Raw genomic sequence first — 17,292 nt, forward strand, 5'->3', positions numbered from 1 at the left:
TCGAGTCCACATGGACGGTAAAGTATGAAAAGGTTAAAAAATACTCATGTTGACCTTTTCATGTATCAATAATTACCATGTTGACCATATAAGTATGTCGACCTACTGACCATGTCAGCCATACGCATGTCGACCTATTGACTGTCAACTAGACACTGATGACTTATCATCCGGATACCAGTAATACTAGTACAGAAGTATAACTATATTGTGGGCCGCAAGTAAGTACTTTAGGGCTCATGTAGAGTTTATGGATTTTGCATATAAATTGCAAGTGTCAAATGTGTCCTCAAAACAGGAACATTTTGCCTAACATGTATTGCTATATGTATATCATGGATGGAATGTAATGCCGCTTGAGTTCGGCGTCAGTGAGGGATGCAGGCCGAACTCAGACTTTTTTTAAAGGGGAATTCACTTACAAGGCATGATCTTGCCTTGTAAATTATTGCCCCTTTAAAAAAAAAAATTGGAGTTCAGCCCGCAATGCCGCCGAACACAGGCAACATTTATTGCTGCCGCATTTTTCTGCATCTATATACTGTATATTAAAGGCTAAACACTCACCTTTCAGGTGAAGTACTGCCAGTGACCACTAGAGGACACTCAAAGGATCAAATTACTCCTTAACAGAAAGTGAAAGCAAAATGATCTGTTTTAAATTTGCTGAATATGGAGAGAAGGAGCTGTGAAGACAGAGATTGGGGGTAGGAGCAGATAGGGACTAAGCTGTCATTTTGACAGGCTTTTAACTAGTTGGTAGCACATGTGCCTTGTTTACTCTGTGAGTTCTCCATAGTAATTGACTTATTCCAGGAATGTGGCTTCAATGTCCAGGATCTCTCCATAAGCACGAATCTCTGCAGAAAGCCTACTAAGGCTCCCATATGGTATCATTTAAAAATGCAGCGGTTGTGTGACGTTTCCAAATTCTAAAAGCCATTACATGCTTCTTTTTTGCTGTTAAATCTGGTAAAACTATTGTGAAATAACTCTGCTAATCTGAGATAATAAGGAGACACTGTTTGGGGGACATGACCATTCCACATGAAAGGCTTTTAATGAGGCAAAGGCTGAAAGATCCGGGCCGATGAAGACATGCCCTTTAACCATCAGATACACACAGACTCTGTTACCTGCTGGCTGAGGATGCTCTTCGCAGACTCGGATAATCGGATTGTGCTCTTGGCAAATTCAGATTCTGCCAAAATAAGAAATACTGTAAAAGTACATTACACACACACTATACATAGTTTTTAAGCTTCCGAGCAGGGCCCTCATACGTTTGACTGTCTGTAAATACCCAGTTTGTTGTATCACTGTCTCCTCGCGCAACGGTAATCCAATTGGTGGGGCTAATTTACGGAATGCGGTCATTTGGTCTACAGCATGATGGTCGACAGTCATTAGGTCGACACCATTAGGTCATCATGGGAAAAGGTCGACATGGGTCTAGGTCGACATGGGGAAATGTCGACACTATTCTAGGTCGAAAGGTCATTAGTTCGACAGGTCGTTAGTTCGTCAGGTCATTAGTTCGACAATGTCTATGTCGACAGTCAAAAGGTCGACATGGGGTTTTTCACTGTTTTTTGTGCTGACAGGCGGTATTTCAAGCCCTACGAGCCACTAGGGTGTGGTGGGAGAATAAAAAAGTGTGCCCGACGCATTGCTAGCGCAGCGAGCGATGCGAGGGGATGCGGTGCACTTGAAACGGTGTCCATGTCGACTGTGTTGACATTCAGTTTTAAAAAAGTGAAAAACCCCATGTCAACCTTTTGACTGTCGACATAGACATTGTCGAACTAATGACCTGTCGAACTAACGACCCGTCGTACTAATGGCCTTTCTACCTAGAACCATGCCGACCTTTTCTCATGTCGAGCTACACCCATGTCGACCTTTTACCATGTTGGCCTAACGGTGTCGACCTAATGACTGTCGACCATCATGCTGTAGACCCAATGATCCCAACCCTAATTTACCATATGGAAAAAGCAGGCTAACGTAGCCCAATAGTATAAGGGCTATGGAATTTTAGCTTGTTTTTCTTGTAAAAACCCATCTTCAGTCCATAACACATGGGATCTAGGATAAGTTCCTGGACCCATACATTATAACACAAACCGGGTCTCCAGCAGCTGCTTATAATGGATTATGGGCCTGATCCTTATAGCTTCACTCCCCCGTGCCTTCGCACGAGGGAACAATGTTTTTGTTATGCATACACACTGAGCAGCTTTTCCCCTGCCCGGCGCTGTCGGGGGGTAGCTTTGCATAGCACAGTGTTATACAAAGCCATCCTCAAAGCCGCTCATCTGCTGGCTCACCGCTCATCGCTGGGTCATACACACTGGGTGTTTTGAGCGGCTTTCAGCTCAAAGTCGCCCAGTGTGTATGGGCCTTAAGAATAAAGCAGTCAGTATTTACTCTGAACAGAAACAAAATAACTCGCCCAAGTGTAACGCTTTCTGCACATGTTACATCAGCCCCACCTGCAGTGCACATGGGCCCTTATTCTGGTTCACTCGCAAAGACAATTCCTTCTAAAATGGACAAAACCATGTGCACTGCAGGTGGGGCAGATGTAACTTGTGCAGAGAGAATTAGATTTGGGCGGGGTTTTACTAGAAAGTGAGATCTATATTGCAGTGTAAAAATAAAGCAGTCAGTATTTTCCCTGCACAGAAACAAAATAACACCTAAATATAAATCTCTCTGCACATTTTACATCTGCCCCCCCCCCCCCCCCACAGTGCACATGGTTTTGTCCATTTGAGACTGAATTTGCCTTTGCGAGTGACCAGAATAAGGGCCACATTTTTGTCAATTAAAGAAGGAGTTTGCTTTTGTAAACCATCCTGAATCACCCCATTATTTTTTTATTTTTTTTTTATGTCTTTTTATAGTTCACCATGTTTGGTGTATAGTTACATTTAGCAATGTAAATCACATATGTTTATTGCAAATGTAAAAGTTAATTTTTTTTGTAATTATTATTATTGCAGTCACAGTGTAGTGTACACAGCTAGTAGGTCCTGATACACACACTATAAAACTGTAGTGTAAATATTTATACTATACCATAGTTAAGTCTTTTCTCGATATATCCCAGCACTTCTCTGACATATTTACACCAGCGCTTTGCATAGTTGAGAGCAGACTCAACCCCACTCTCACTATGAATGAGAATTTCATCCGATTCCTCTGCTGCAGAGATATAGAAGATAGACAATTGAGAAGAGGGAATTAATGAGGAACCATATACTTGGAGTAATATGGCGCTGTAGTTAGTTATGTGTAGTGCTGGGAAGATAGTTATGTCTAGTGATGGGAAGAGAGTTATGTCTAGTGGTCAAGAGTTATTTGTCTAGTAGTGGAAAGAGGGTTATGTCTACTGATGGGAAGAGAGTTATGTCTATTGGTGAAGAGTTATTTGTCTAGAAGTGGAAAGAGGGTTATGTCTAGTGGTGGACAGAGAGTTACATCTAGTGGTGGAGAGTAATTTGTCTAGTTCTGGGAAAAAAGTTTGTTTAGTGGTGGACAGAGAGTTATGTCTACTGGTGGAGAGTAATGTCTAGTAGTGGAATGAGAGTTATGTCTAGTTGTGGAAAAAGAGTTATGTCTAGTGGTGGATAATTATTTGTTCAGTTGTGGAAAGAGAGTTTTGGCTTGTGATAGAAAGAGATTTATGTTTAGTTGTGGGAAAACAGTTATGTCTAGTGGTGGTAAGACAGTTATGTCTAGCGGTGAGGAGACCGTTATGGTGAGAAGACATTTATAGCTCGTAATGGGAAATAATTACTAGTGGTGAAGAGGTATTTGTCTAGTAGTGGAAAGAGAGTTATGTCTAGTTGTGGAAAGAGTTATTTCTAGTTGAGTAGAGTTATTTGTCTAGTTGTGGAGAGTTATTTGTCTAGTTATGGAAAGAGAGTTTGTCTAGTGGTGGACAGAGAATTATGTCTAGTGGTGGAGAGTAATGTCTAGTTGTGGAAAGAGAGTTATTGCTAGTGATCGAAAGAGTTTTTTTTTTTTAAATACATTTTATTAATGAGATACAGAGAATGTGCGTCACAGGAAAACCTACGTAGAGGTTTCATAATAAGAGAAAAAATATCAATACATGTGTACATTTAACATTAAACAATGACAACACTCTTTTTTTTAAGATAATATTAATTTATAGAGTAATAAAAAAGTAGGAAATTTATAGGAAAAGCAAGAAGAAGGCCAAAGGAGGGAAAGGAAGAAAATTGAAAAGAGGAAGAAAAGGGGAACTGGGGAGGGAGAGAATCGAAAAAGTATCCAACCTGGCTGGAAAATACAATTGGAAGAGATGTATGTCTAGTTGTGGGAAGCGAGCTATGTCTAGTGGTGGGAATAGTCTTATGTCTAGTGGTGGGAAAGAGTTGTGTCTAATGGGGGGGAAGAGAGTTATGATTAGTGGTGGGAAAAGAGTTATGTCTAGTGGTGGGAAGATCTCCCACCTTATTACATGTGGCCCCTTCTTGTCTCTTTTCATGGGCAGATTGGCATGGGGATAGGCAGAAATAAGAGTTATGTCTAACTGTGAGGAGAGAGTTATGTCTATTGGTAAAAATATAGTTATGTCTAGTGGTGGAAAGAGAGTTATGTCTCATGGTGGGAATAGAGTTACGTCTCATGGTGGGAGGAGAGGAGGAGTTATATTTCAGAATCAGAATCAGAATCATTTTATTGCCAGGTGTACCAATACAAAAAGCATAATACACAGGAAATTGTTTCCGATAACTACCACGCATTGTGACATTACAAAACATGCAGTTCCTTATATCGGACACAATAAGAGTACACAACATACTTTACGTGACATAGGTAAGAGGCAATTATAGATACATGACTATATGATCGGGACGGGGTGCGGGTTAGGGTAATGAGGTATTGACTAGGATAGCTGCCTGGGGGAAAAAGCTGTTCCTGTATCTAGTAGTCCTTGTAGGCCTTAAGCTGTACCTTCTGCCAGACGGTAGCCTCCTGAACATGATATGCGCAGGGTGTGACTCATCCTTAATGATCTTGCCTGCTCTTTTCAACAAAAGAGCAGATTTAGTTGTAGGAATAAAGTTATGACTAGTGGTGGAAAGAGAGTTACAGTATGTGTAGTGCTGGAAAGAGAGTTATGTGTAATACTGGAAAGAGAGTTATGTGTAATACTGGAAAGAGAGTTATGTGTAATGCTAGAAAGAGAGTTATGTGTAGTGCTGGAAAGAGAGTTATGTGTAGTGCTAGAAAGAGATTTATGTGTAGTGCTGGAAAGAGTTATGACTAGTGCTGGGAAGAGAGTTATGTGTAGTGCTAGAAAGAGAGTTATGTGTAGTTCTAGAAAGAGAGTTATGTGTAGTGCTGGAAACAGAGTTATGTGCAGTGCTAGAAAGAGAGTTATGTGTAGTGCTGGAAACAGAGTTATGTGTAGTGCTAGAAAGAGAGTTATGTTTAGTTCTGGAAACAGAGTTATGTGCAGTGCTAGAAAGAGAGTTATATGTAGTGCTGGAAAGAGAGTTATGTGTAGTGCTAGAAAGAGAGTTATATGTAGTGCTAGAAAGAGAGTTATGTGTAGTGCTGGAAAGAGAGTTATGTGTAGTGCTGGAAAGAGAGTTATGTGTAGTGCTGGAAAGAGAGTTATGTGTAGTGCTGGAAAGAGCATTACAATGACACATGTATAATGATGGAGAAGAAGACTTTCTAAGTATGTGAATGTTTGAAAGTTATGGAAAAGTAAGTGAGACCACGGGGTTGATCCTATCAGATGTGAATGATATGCACTCACGAATTATCATGGCCCAGTGCGCTCTTTACGGTGGACTGAGTTTGCTTAAAAGTGCTCACATTTCCATAGTGTTGCAAGCACTTTTAAGTGAATTCAGCCCAGCGAAGGGAGCAAGATTGGCTTAATTCAGGTGCCATTGCCAATGTTTAAACAGCACCCGAACGGCACTTCACACCCTTCGGCGCTAATAGGATTGACCCCATAATACATAAGGTACACACATATCCTAGTAAAAAGTATTTACTTGATGCAGGTACGCCATCTCTATCATAGGTTGTTCGACTCAGCTCCAGTGGAGTGCTGATCTATAGGAGAATAATATAATGACATTATTAGATCATTTTATCATTAGTTACTGTTAAAATACATTCCATGCCATGTAATATTACATTTTAATATATACATCCCCTAAGTATATGGTTAGACATGCACTTATTTTCTCTAAACTGGTTATCCACAGCTGTATTGGTGACTCTAATTTCTAATTGCACTAACTTCCACTATGTTTGACACCACAAGACAGAAATGAAGCCACAAAACAACCCAAGTAAAATCAATTGGAAGCACTAACTCTACTCCATGGTTCCTGCATCTGGCTATCAGGTGCACTCTACAGCCTGTATTAAACCTGAAATGGCACTGTTGCCGGCATATGGCATTCTGCCCTGGTTATCCCCATGGACTGAAATATTAAAAGGAATGTGTTAAACTGAAATGAAAATAAGCTCCTTGTAATGTTTAGGACAATTGCCTCACCTGCATTTCAATCATACAAGCCTACTCTCACAGAACAACCAAGAGACTCCTGAATATCAAGTCAAGAACCCTAATGCATTCTGTCCATTTCTACAGTGGAGTGCACAGCATCACTATGACAGGAGTTGCGAATGTGTAGCAGTGGCAGCTCGTATTTCTGCGGATAAGTGGGCTGCTGCAATGCCGGCAGCAGCCCATAGAAGCATCTTCATTGTCCTGGGTCTGGTGCATGCGTTGTATCATCCTCGGTACTGCACAGAAGCAGAACCTGTTTTTATGGGCTGCCACCGTAGCAGCCCATAGAGGAATCCCGGATGGAGGAAACGCCTCCCAATGGGACTGCCTTGGGTGACTGGCAGGTCAGATCTCCAATAAGAAGCCACTGTCAGTCCCAGTGAGGACAGTGCAGTCTCATAGACTGCATCTGGCTTCACACAGTGGTGGATTTACCTGGGGGGGGAGGGGGGGTCTGCAGCCTGCAGCCCATAGGTAAAAACCGCCACTGGAGTGTAGTGCTGTTAAGAAGCATGGCAGTGTGCCCACCACCTATAACTCGGCACCTTCTTCCATAGGATACATAGGATAAATTTGAACAGCCTTTTTCAACAACATGAAATCTTGTTAATATAATATAAACCACTAACTTCCTCTTTCACTCTCTTCTTGTCAACAAACTTATTTTCAAGCGGACACTCTATACCAGGGGTGTCCAAACTTTTTGCGACGAGGGCCAGATTTGGTGAATTGTAAATGTGTGGGGGCCGACCATTCGGCCTGACATTCTTTGAATCATTAATCACATCAAAATGGTACCCCACTGTGCTCCCATTCACTCTATGTCACAGCATCTATTCTGTCAAATTGGGGGGGGGCTCCCAACTGCCCCCCCCCCCCCCCCCCCCCGCAGCGGGACACCTCCGGCCGCGGGTGGGACAGCGGGACAGGACCCGGTAATCGGGACTGTCCCGCTGAAATCGTGAGTGTTGGGAGGTATGCAGTCTGGAAGAAGAGTGAGTGGGGATTCCTGCAGAGGGGTGCTGTCATCATGCTGCATACTTCCTATTACATGCAGGAAGCAAACAGACAACATTCAAATGGCATTTACTACAAAAAATCAATGGACCCCATAAATGTGAGCACTATGGAACTGAAAAACATAATCAACAAACAACCATGTACAATAAACCGCCAAACCAGAGGCTTTCTCACATGTACAAGTAATCAAGTATGACCTTTTGGGAGAAATTCAGAAAGTGAGAGATTTTAAAGTGGCAATCATTTACACTTCAAAATCGAACTGGTTTTGCAGTGTAAATGATTGCCACTTTAAAAAAAAAACCTGGAGATTTCTTACCAAATCTCTCACTTTCTGAATCTCTCATCCTATTAAATTTCACCTTTTGTGTTAGGTATTGTCATTTTAAGAACTTCTTACCTTGCAAACAGCCCCTTCTCCCTTGCCCGAATCCCCTAGCTAGCATTGTAAATGAGTACAAAAAACTGAATGGTTGTTTGGGACAACTTCTTCATTTGCCCTTTATAGAAGGCTTGACATATCTCCACCCTCAACTCCTCCGTAAAATATTCCAACCAATCAGAGACATACACCGATGCCATATCTAGAAGCATACAACTACATAATTAGAACATAAAGCGGAATTGCCCTGTGCCCATTACTGAAGCACAAACACACACACACATAAAAGTGAATGAACAGTAGAGATAAAATAAGAGCTTATGGCCCTCATGCAACTCCACTGTTCACAAAAGATACATTTATGGCTACGTTCAGCAGTGCCCCCCATTCAGTCTCAATGACAAAAGTGGCCATGGGTGGCTCCGAGCCCTCAATTCAGGACAGTTGTTCAACCTTCATAATTGCAGGAATATCCAGTATAATCATGTGGAAACTATTTAAGCATGATTTAAGGGTCTTCTAAGCTTGATAAATAGACCCTGTCTCACAAACTCAGCAGGTTAACAGATACAGTACATCAAGCCAAAACATCTGGTCATGTTTATTTATTACGCCAGCAATCACAGCAGATACATAAGTGAGATGCCACCATGAAGAAGCGAATCTCGGGTGCTTGCTTTCTCCTGATGAATAATACTGTATAAGGGCGTAACTACCACAGGTGCAGGGACTGCAGCTGCTATGGGGCCCAGAGCTGAGAGGGGCCCACTTTGCCTGTCAAAGTATCATGTGCTATATACATTTTCAGCATAAGTTGATCAATAGGGGCCCTTACAAACTTTTGCTATGGGGCCCACATGTATATAGTTACGCCACTGATACTGTACAACAATTTTTTTATTATTATTCAAACAATAATTTTACGCATAAACAGCTTTGACTTTAATAATTACTACAGGCGTATAGTTTCATGGAAAGGATTGCAGATACTGCATTGAGATTAATGAATTTCTAAATTGTGAGCAAATTACACACAGTAGAAGCACAATTCAAAAGGGTCAAACCAAGAAAGACTGCGGGACCTGATGGAGTGTCGCCATGGACCCTACAGTCCTGTGCAACAGAACTGGCCCCAATCTTCACATAGATCTTCAACTCCTCTCTAGCATCCTGTAAGTTCCCCGCCTGCTTTAAACGCTCATTGTCCCGGTCCCAAAGAAAACACCAGCGAAGTACATAAACGACTTCAGGCCAATCGCTCTAACCTCAGGGGCCATGAAAGTATTTGAAAGATTGGTTCTGACGCACCTACAAAAAGTGTGCAACCTCCACCTCGACCCCATGCAGTTCGCCTACCATGCAAATAGAAGTGTAGAGGATGTGGTCAACCTGGGGCTGCACTATATTCTACAATGCCTCAACCACCCCGGCACCTATGTGAGAGTTCTGTTCGTGGACTTCGGCTCGGCCTTCAACACTATCGCCCCCGACATCCTGCAACCAAAACTCCATTCCTTAGGAGTACCAGAATCATGTGGCTCTTTGCTTGTTAATCGTATACCCAATTTAGGGTAACGGTGGTGTGGGGTGCGGTGCCCCTGGACTGGTTGAGCTGGGTGGCTTTAGTGCAGCATGCCCTTACATTCTATTAATACTTTTCACTCACTAACACTATCTCTCTTCTATTTTAATTACATTTCATTTTTATTATTTTATCTCTCTATATATAGCTTTGGCTTCCTATCACTAATATTTATTAACACTATAGTATCTCACTGGCGTGCTGCACTGGGCTTCCTAGCTTATGACAGTTTTTGGGGTGCCACACCCTGCACCTAGATATAGCGCTAGGGACCCCCAATATACAGAGAAGCCTTGAAGCGGCTTGGGGGCATATCATACACCTGCGCAGGTATATGTAACCAATATCTCTGAATTCTATTATCATGTAGTGTTCAAGATTGGTTACTAATACCACTCAGTGTGCTGGGGGAAAAAAATGTATTGTTTTACTTAACCAGTATTAACCCCTCCCTTGCATGCACCTGAGTGATATTACTGAACTAATTTGAGCATCTACCAGTATCTGTATGTGAGTACCAGAATCAACATGCTCCTGGATTGTGGACTTCCTAATGCAAAGGACACAGGTGGTGAAAGCCGGTGCCCACACATCCAGTGCACGCACGATCAGCACTGGTGCCCCTCAAGGATGCGTCCTCTCCCCATTGCTCTTCTCCCTCTACACTAACGACTGCACCTCAATGGCGAAATCAGTGAAAATCATAAAATTTGCGGATGAAACCACTGTCATCGGCCTAATCAAAGAGGGTGATGAATACAGAGTAGAAGTGGACAAACTGACACAGTGGTGCTGCGACAACAACCTTGTCCTAAACCCTTACAAAACAGTCGAGATGGTGATTGACTTCAGAAAGAAACCAAAAGCCCTGGCCCCGCTAGAAATATCCAACGCAGAGGTGGCGAGGGTTGAATCCTTCAAATTCCTGGGGAAACCATTACCAGTGACTTGAAATGGGGACCAAACATAACCACTAAAGTCAAAAAAGCCCAACAGCGACTGGTCTTCTTGGGGCAACTCAAGAAATTCAACATTCCCGCACGATCTTCTGTGTGTTTTCTACACTGCAATCATGGAGTTTGTCCTATGCTCCTCAATCACAATTTGGTATGGGGGGGCCAGTGAAAATGACAAACACAGAGGGTGGTGAGGACAGCAGAGAAGATCATTGGAACTGGCCTCCCCCTGTCAAAGATATATACTCAGCCAGGGCTAGGAAGCGTGCAGGAAAGATTGTGTCAGACAAGTTGCACCCAGGTTACAACCTGTTTGAGATTCTACCATCGGAAAGACATTTCAGGTCCGTCCCTGTTAGGACTACCAGACCTGCAAGAAGCTTCTTCCCATTAGCCATAGAAAAAGGGGTGGTGGTGACCCTGACCACACAGAGTGGGTCTGGGTGCAGGTGCGCCTGGCTGGAGCTGTGTTTCCCTAGCTGCTGCTCTGGGACAGGATAGTTAGTCCTGTACTGAATGAACAAGAAAAGAAAGGGGTGTTGAGCTGCGCTTGGTATAACTTTGTAAAAAGTGAGGTAATGAAACCTGTAAAGTTGGGTGAAAAAAATGAGAGATTGGTTGGTCTAGTACAAAAAGATTTAATGTCTAAAATACATATAGCCAGAATACATTGATAATTCTCTAAAATCACATAAAATTCATATCTCACCAACCAAACTGGGGAAAATGTATGGCCCGGAGAGTCCCAAGAGTCCTGTATAGGGCTGAGTTGTAAATCGTCCTGTATGGAGCTGCAATGAAATGCCCAATTGGAGCAGTAGGGAGGGAGGACCAGATGTAAGAATAAGGAGCGGCTTAAGTTGACACGGATTGCCGACTCCCTCCGCTGGATGGACTGGAGCGGGATGGGTCCTCTACCTCTACCTTACTGTAGGAATTTGCAATCCAAATGGAACCAGTGGAGGTGGTATTACCGGACTGGGATCTGTGCGTGGCCCAAGGGGACCCCCAGGTCCTGGTGAGGCGTGATGGTTGTCTCCAATGTAGCAGATGGTGGGGGGGACTTGAAGATGTTGATAAGGAGCGGCCCAGGATGGCACAAATAACCGACTCCCTCCGCTGGATGGAATAGAGCGGGATACAGTCCTCGACCTCAACCTTGCTGCTAGGACTTGGTGGTCCAATTGGACAAAGGGTGGTAAGTGTGTGCACAAATAAGCACTTCCGGGTTCTTTAGGGGTACCAGTTTGGTATTCTGGAAGGAGATAGAGACCTGAGTCCTATCTCCTGAGATAGAGTCCTAAGGACTCAGGTCTCTATCTCCTTCCAGAATACCAAACTGGTACCCCTAAAGAACCCGGAAGTGCTTATTTGTGCACACACTTACCACCCTTTGTCCAATTGGACCACCAAGTCCTAGCAGCAAGGTTGAGGTCGAGGACTGTATCCCGCTCTATTCCATCCAGCGGAGGGAGTCGGTTATTTGTGCCATCCTGGGCCGCTCCTTATCAACATCTTCAAGTCCCCCCCACCATCTGCTACATTGGAGACAACCATCACGCCTCACCAGGACCTGGGGTTCCCCTTGGGCCACGCACAGATCCCAGTCCGGTAATACCACCTCCACTGGTTCCATTTGGATTGCAAATTCCTACAGTAAGGTAGAGGTAGAGGACCCATCCCGCTCCAGTCCATCCAGCGGAGGGAGTCGGCAATCCGTGTCAACTTAAGCCGCTCCTTATTCTTACATCTGGTCCTCCCTCCCTACTGCTCCAATTGGGCATTTCATTGCAGCTCCATACAGGACGATTTACAACTCAGCCCTATACAGGACTCTTGGGACTCTCCGGGCCATACATTTTCCCCAGTTTGGTTGGTGAGATATGAATTTTATGTGATTTTAGAGAATTATCAATGTATTCTGGCTATATGTATTTTAGACATTAAATCTTTTTGTACTAGACCAACCAATCCCTCATTTTTTTCACCCAACTTTACAGGTTTCATTACCTCACTTTTTACAAAGTTATACCAAGCGCAGCTCAACACCCCTTTCTTTTCTTGTTCTTCCCATTAGCCATCCACCAACTGAACAACTGCGTCCAAGCAAGCGAAATCCTGAACTCTGCCCATTAAAATAAGATAAACTCTTAGCTACCTGCCCCTAAAAATGTACCTTAAGGATTAAAATGCTTAAAATGTATGTAGCTCCACCACTCCCCTCCCCCTCCCCATTCTTCTCGTTCTCATACTGGTGCTGCTGTGTTGTCCACAAAAAATTCCTAGTGTACACGTATATACATGGCCAATAAAGTTGATATATAGATAGATAGATAGATAGATAGATAGATAGATAGATAGATAGATAGATAGATAGATAGATAGATAGATAGATAGATACAACACTCACCATAATAACGTAACTCACCTTAACAAACATATAGTGTAATCAAATAAATAATGGGGTTTTAGTTCATGAATTGATCAATGCATTTAAGCTTGCAGCCCATCGCCAAGGGACCCCATTTCCCTGCAAGTCCTACACTAACAACTGGTCTCTCAAGAACCAGTAACAACTGTAGACACATTATATTTCAGTGAAATGGTGTTCCTTGGCTATGGGCTGCAAACTTAAATGCATTGATCAACTCATTAAATTAAATCCCATTATTTATTTTATTATATGCATATTGAGGCGAGTTTGTTTATAATGGAGAGTGTTGAGCCCCCTGTATCTGTATTTATTAGAGTATGTGGTCACAGGCCACTGCACCCCAACCTGGGAATGGCAAGTGCAGTTTGTGCCATACAATCCTTAAGGTAATGGATTCATTGGCAGCCAAGTCTATTTCTGCTTCGATCTCCAGATCAAATGCAGTTTCATGCTGCTCAATGCAACATTCCCCCTCACTGCCCCCGCACGCCGTCCTTGCGCCGTCTGTCCCTCCTTCCCTCCTCTTCGATGCTGGTACCTGTTGGCCATCAATATCAAATTGGTATCAACAGCCGCCGGATCATAGCGTCTGTATGTCCCATTGGACAGCAGAGCAATTTAGACATGCATGGGATACACATAAGGAAATCCTTAAAAGAAATAAGGATCAAATAGGGCTGGAGGTAACAATATGGTTAAAAATGGGCCGACTAGATGGACCAAATGGTTCTTATCTGCTGTCAAATTCTATGTTTCTACCTAGTCACTGTAAACTTTTCAATACACACCCTACTATACGATGGAGCAAGGCTCCCTTTATGATACATGTCAATAATACTATAAAATAATAGTACAATATTCCCTTTAAGAGACAGATAATAATAATGTCTGTGATAATATCACACAACTATAATGCTAGGCTTCCTTTGGGTGCCAGACGGGTTCCCGACAGTCGGGATCCCGACAGTCGTTTACCCGACTGTCAAAGCGCCGACAGCCGGGTGCCCGACGGCCACCCGCTATTTTCCCTCGTGGGTGTCCGCGACCCCCATAGAGGGAGAATAGAATAGGTTGCTCACGTAGCGTGCCACCGTGCCCGCAGCGTGGCCAGCGCAGCGAGCCCGCAAGGGGCTTTTATGCGCTCGCCATGCTGTCTGACTCCGGGCAGTCGGGATCCCGACATCGGGATAATGACTGTCGGAATCCCGACTGTCGAAGTCCCATACCACACCCGCTTCCTTTCTGATATTGGCAATAATACCACACAGTAATAGTCACAGCTCCCTAGCAGGACCTGAGAGGGTGGCATGCTGATGGTGCCAGTAAGAAACAGGAAGGCTTCCTCTGACACACTTATGCTTACTGTTGGCGATGGCCGAGTCTGCAACTACACCAGGTATTGTTTATTTAAACCTGCTGAAGCCTGATCAGAGCGAGGCAGCAAGCATGCATAGGGTCAGACTAGTCCACAAGAGTAAAGTGGAAACCCCCAATGGATCCTGTAGGCCCACTTTAATTATACATATGTTACAATAATGTATACATATGACTGACAAAAGGAATGCAGACGGTCAGAATACCGTCTCAGGAATCTTAACGGAATCCATAAAATGGTCCGGTAAGTATACTTACCTTGATACTGTCCCCTCCTAACCCTCCCTTTTGCAGCCATCCTCCCCTTCCACACAGCCTAAACCTAACCCTCCCCGTTAGTGCCTAACCCTAACATTTCTTCCCACATCCTTATTCTAGTGAAATTGGGTGTTTCCGAGCAGGGACCGCCTATTATCATAACCAGGTATGTAGAGCACTCTATGATACTGAGTCATGCGCAGGAGGAAGGGAAGGTGGTGTAAAATCAACAGGCAGCAAAGCTTCCCACTTGAAAATACACTGACCCCAACATCAGCAGAACAGCATCTGGCGTATGGTAGCAATTCCCCGTGCTGCCTGCAGCAACAGGCACTTTAAGTACAACTCAGATTCAGATACAATGGGGTAAATATACTAGGATGGGAGTTCTCTTGAAGATGGGATGTTGTTCTTAGCAACCAATCAGTTTCTATCTATTATTTCTTTATTTATAGGTTTTTATATAGCGCAGCATACTGTATTCCATTGCACTATACAATTGGAATGAGTGATACAGCTCAAGCTTACAATCTATATCGAAAATAGGAGGGATACATAACTATAGGAATCTATAGCATGGCAGTCCCACCAGATTGCAAAACAGCCCTGATGGATGCAGTTAGGTATGAATGCTACTGGAGATTATGTGGGGGTTCTGGAATATAAACTTGCCTGAAGAGGTGAGTTTTCAGGGAACGCTTGAAAGTTTGGAGGCCAGTAGAGACTCTTATTGTGTGTGGAAGGGCATTCCATAGGGTAGGTGCTGTCTGACAAAAATCCTGCAATCATGCATGGGAGCTAGTGATGAGTGTGATGAGAGACATAGATCTTGTGTATTTTATATTGAATACGGTAGAATACAGGCAACCAATGGAGGGACTGACAGAGCGGATCAGCAGACGTTGAATGTCTAGCCAGGTAAAACAGCCTTGCAGCTGTACTCAAAATGATAATAATGGTGATAGTCTTTAAGGTACTTGTCTATTATCAGGGCACCCATTACGTAGTTTACGTAGTGGTGTATTCAGAATACCAATACAGCACTATGCTGGCTACGTATACTCCCTAAGTGGCTCTGGAGCCCTAAAAATACACAATGCTTAACGTTCCCACTATCCACGTCATACCCCCAGTATCCAGGTCAGTGTGGAGTTGAGGGAACGCGGATACACGTTTCCTCGTGCAGTAGCGCACGCAGGGGGGGTTTCCGAGTACCCAGAAACCCCCCCCAGGAGTCTAAGGGCCCTAGGCTGAAAGCTGAGGGTCCCCTCTTTCCATGAGTACAAGAATTTTTAAAATCGGACCTTGGGAACCGAAGATATCTGTCTTCAAAGCAGTGGTCCCCATCCAAGCCTGTTAATTCCTCTTCCCAGTCAGATATTTCAGGTTCTGTCTGACTTAGAGTTTTTCTGAGGGTATATTCCAAAAGCTGGGACTCTGTCCCTTTGGTGGACACTAGATGCTTGTCTCTACTGTTCCCAGAACCAGAGATATCAGCCTTCCAGCAGCTGGTTACTGCTCCAGCTCCACGCACCTGGTATGTAGTTTTTTATACTCGTTGGCAGATTGCTCTGCCTCCTGAACTCTCGTCCCCTAGTCCCCAATACCATTTGGTAGGGGGATTCTCTAGTTTTTAATTCCATTAAAATCTAAGAAATCTATTTCCGGGAACTGGAGATATCTGCAGACAAGCAAGCTGTCCTCCCACCAGAAAATTATGAATAATAAGCCCACTCCACTATACACCCCTCCTCTGCGTATTAAACATCCTCTACCACCTCGGAAGTTAAGTATCAGGGCCCCTTAATTCAGCCCAACGCCCCCTTCTCCCACCTCATCTCCCACCATCTGTGCAGTAAAGGGTTAATTAGTGGAAATTACTGAACCAGGCCCTACATGCTGAGCGGTTGATATAATACCCCCTACCACCCGCGTGACATCAAAGCTTCTGCTCATAGCACCCCCCACCCCTACTGCTGGACGATCGGTAAGGGCTTCAATACATTGATATGCCCAGGGGTCTACACTGCTGTTGACGCCCCTGTATGTATATATATATTTTATTTTTATTATTATTATTATTTATATAAATTTGGTCTATCTATAATACTTTAACTGACCCGGCATATACTGGGTCACCTAAGTGTCCATCTCCGTGCTTTGCTCCGCCCCTCTGGAAACCCCCTTCTGAAAATCCTGCGTTTGCCCCTGTCGTGGGGCACGCTTCGGGCTCACCACACTTTATAAAATAAACTCCACGCCGACGTGGATACTGGGGGTATGACGTGGATAGTGGGGTAAAATGGCTGGTCTATACTTTCCCTCCTCCTGCACTTCGTCGATCCCCGCTGACTCCCCGCTAACTCCCCGGCAGTCACATTCAGTCCCTCTGCTCCGGCACTCACCACACCACCCTGCTCCCAGTGCTGCCTCCTGTATTATCACGGTGCCGGCTACGCTGACAACGTAGCTTAGCCTACGTTAAAAACGTAGCGTAGCCGGGTGCCCTGATAATACACAAGTACCGTTTTTTCTTATTCAGACCGGTAGGGAGACTTGCAATAATCAATGCATTAGATAATGAGTGCATGCATTAGAGATTTGGCAGTGTCTTGTGTGAGAACAGGTTGAAGTTTTGGATATGTTTTTTAAATGCATATAACATGATTTAGAGACAGATTGAATTTGAGGAATAAAGGACAGTTCAGC

The 17,292-nt window shown here is 43.8% G+C and overlaps 1 protein-coding gene across 2 annotated transcripts in view; it reads right to left on the minus strand.

Annotated features, from left to right (window-relative positions):
- The window catches only part of GMIP (GEM interacting protein), a 71,150-nt gene that overhangs the window by 37,604 nt on the left and 16,254 nt on the right, over positions 1 to 17,292 (minus strand). For both annotated transcript variants that reach the window (XM_083185030.1, XM_083185031.1), the window contains 3 exons: positions 6,051 to 6,111; positions 3,085 to 3,210; positions 1,137 to 1,201 (listed from right to left, as the gene is read on the minus strand). In XM_083185030.1, coding sequence (XP_083041156.1) covers positions 1,137 to 1,201; positions 3,085 to 3,210; positions 6,051 to 6,111 — 252 coding nt within the window. The remainder of the gene's footprint in view (positions 1 to 1,136; positions 1,202 to 3,084; positions 3,211 to 6,050; positions 6,112 to 17,292) is intronic.

The sequence above is a fragment of the Crinia signifera genome, chromosome 4, assembly GCF_055691185.1.
Source record: "Crinia signifera chromosome 4, ASM5569118v1, whole genome shotgun sequence".
NCBI classification, from domain to species: Eukaryota; Metazoa; Chordata; class Amphibia; order Anura; family Myobatrachidae; genus Crinia; species Crinia signifera.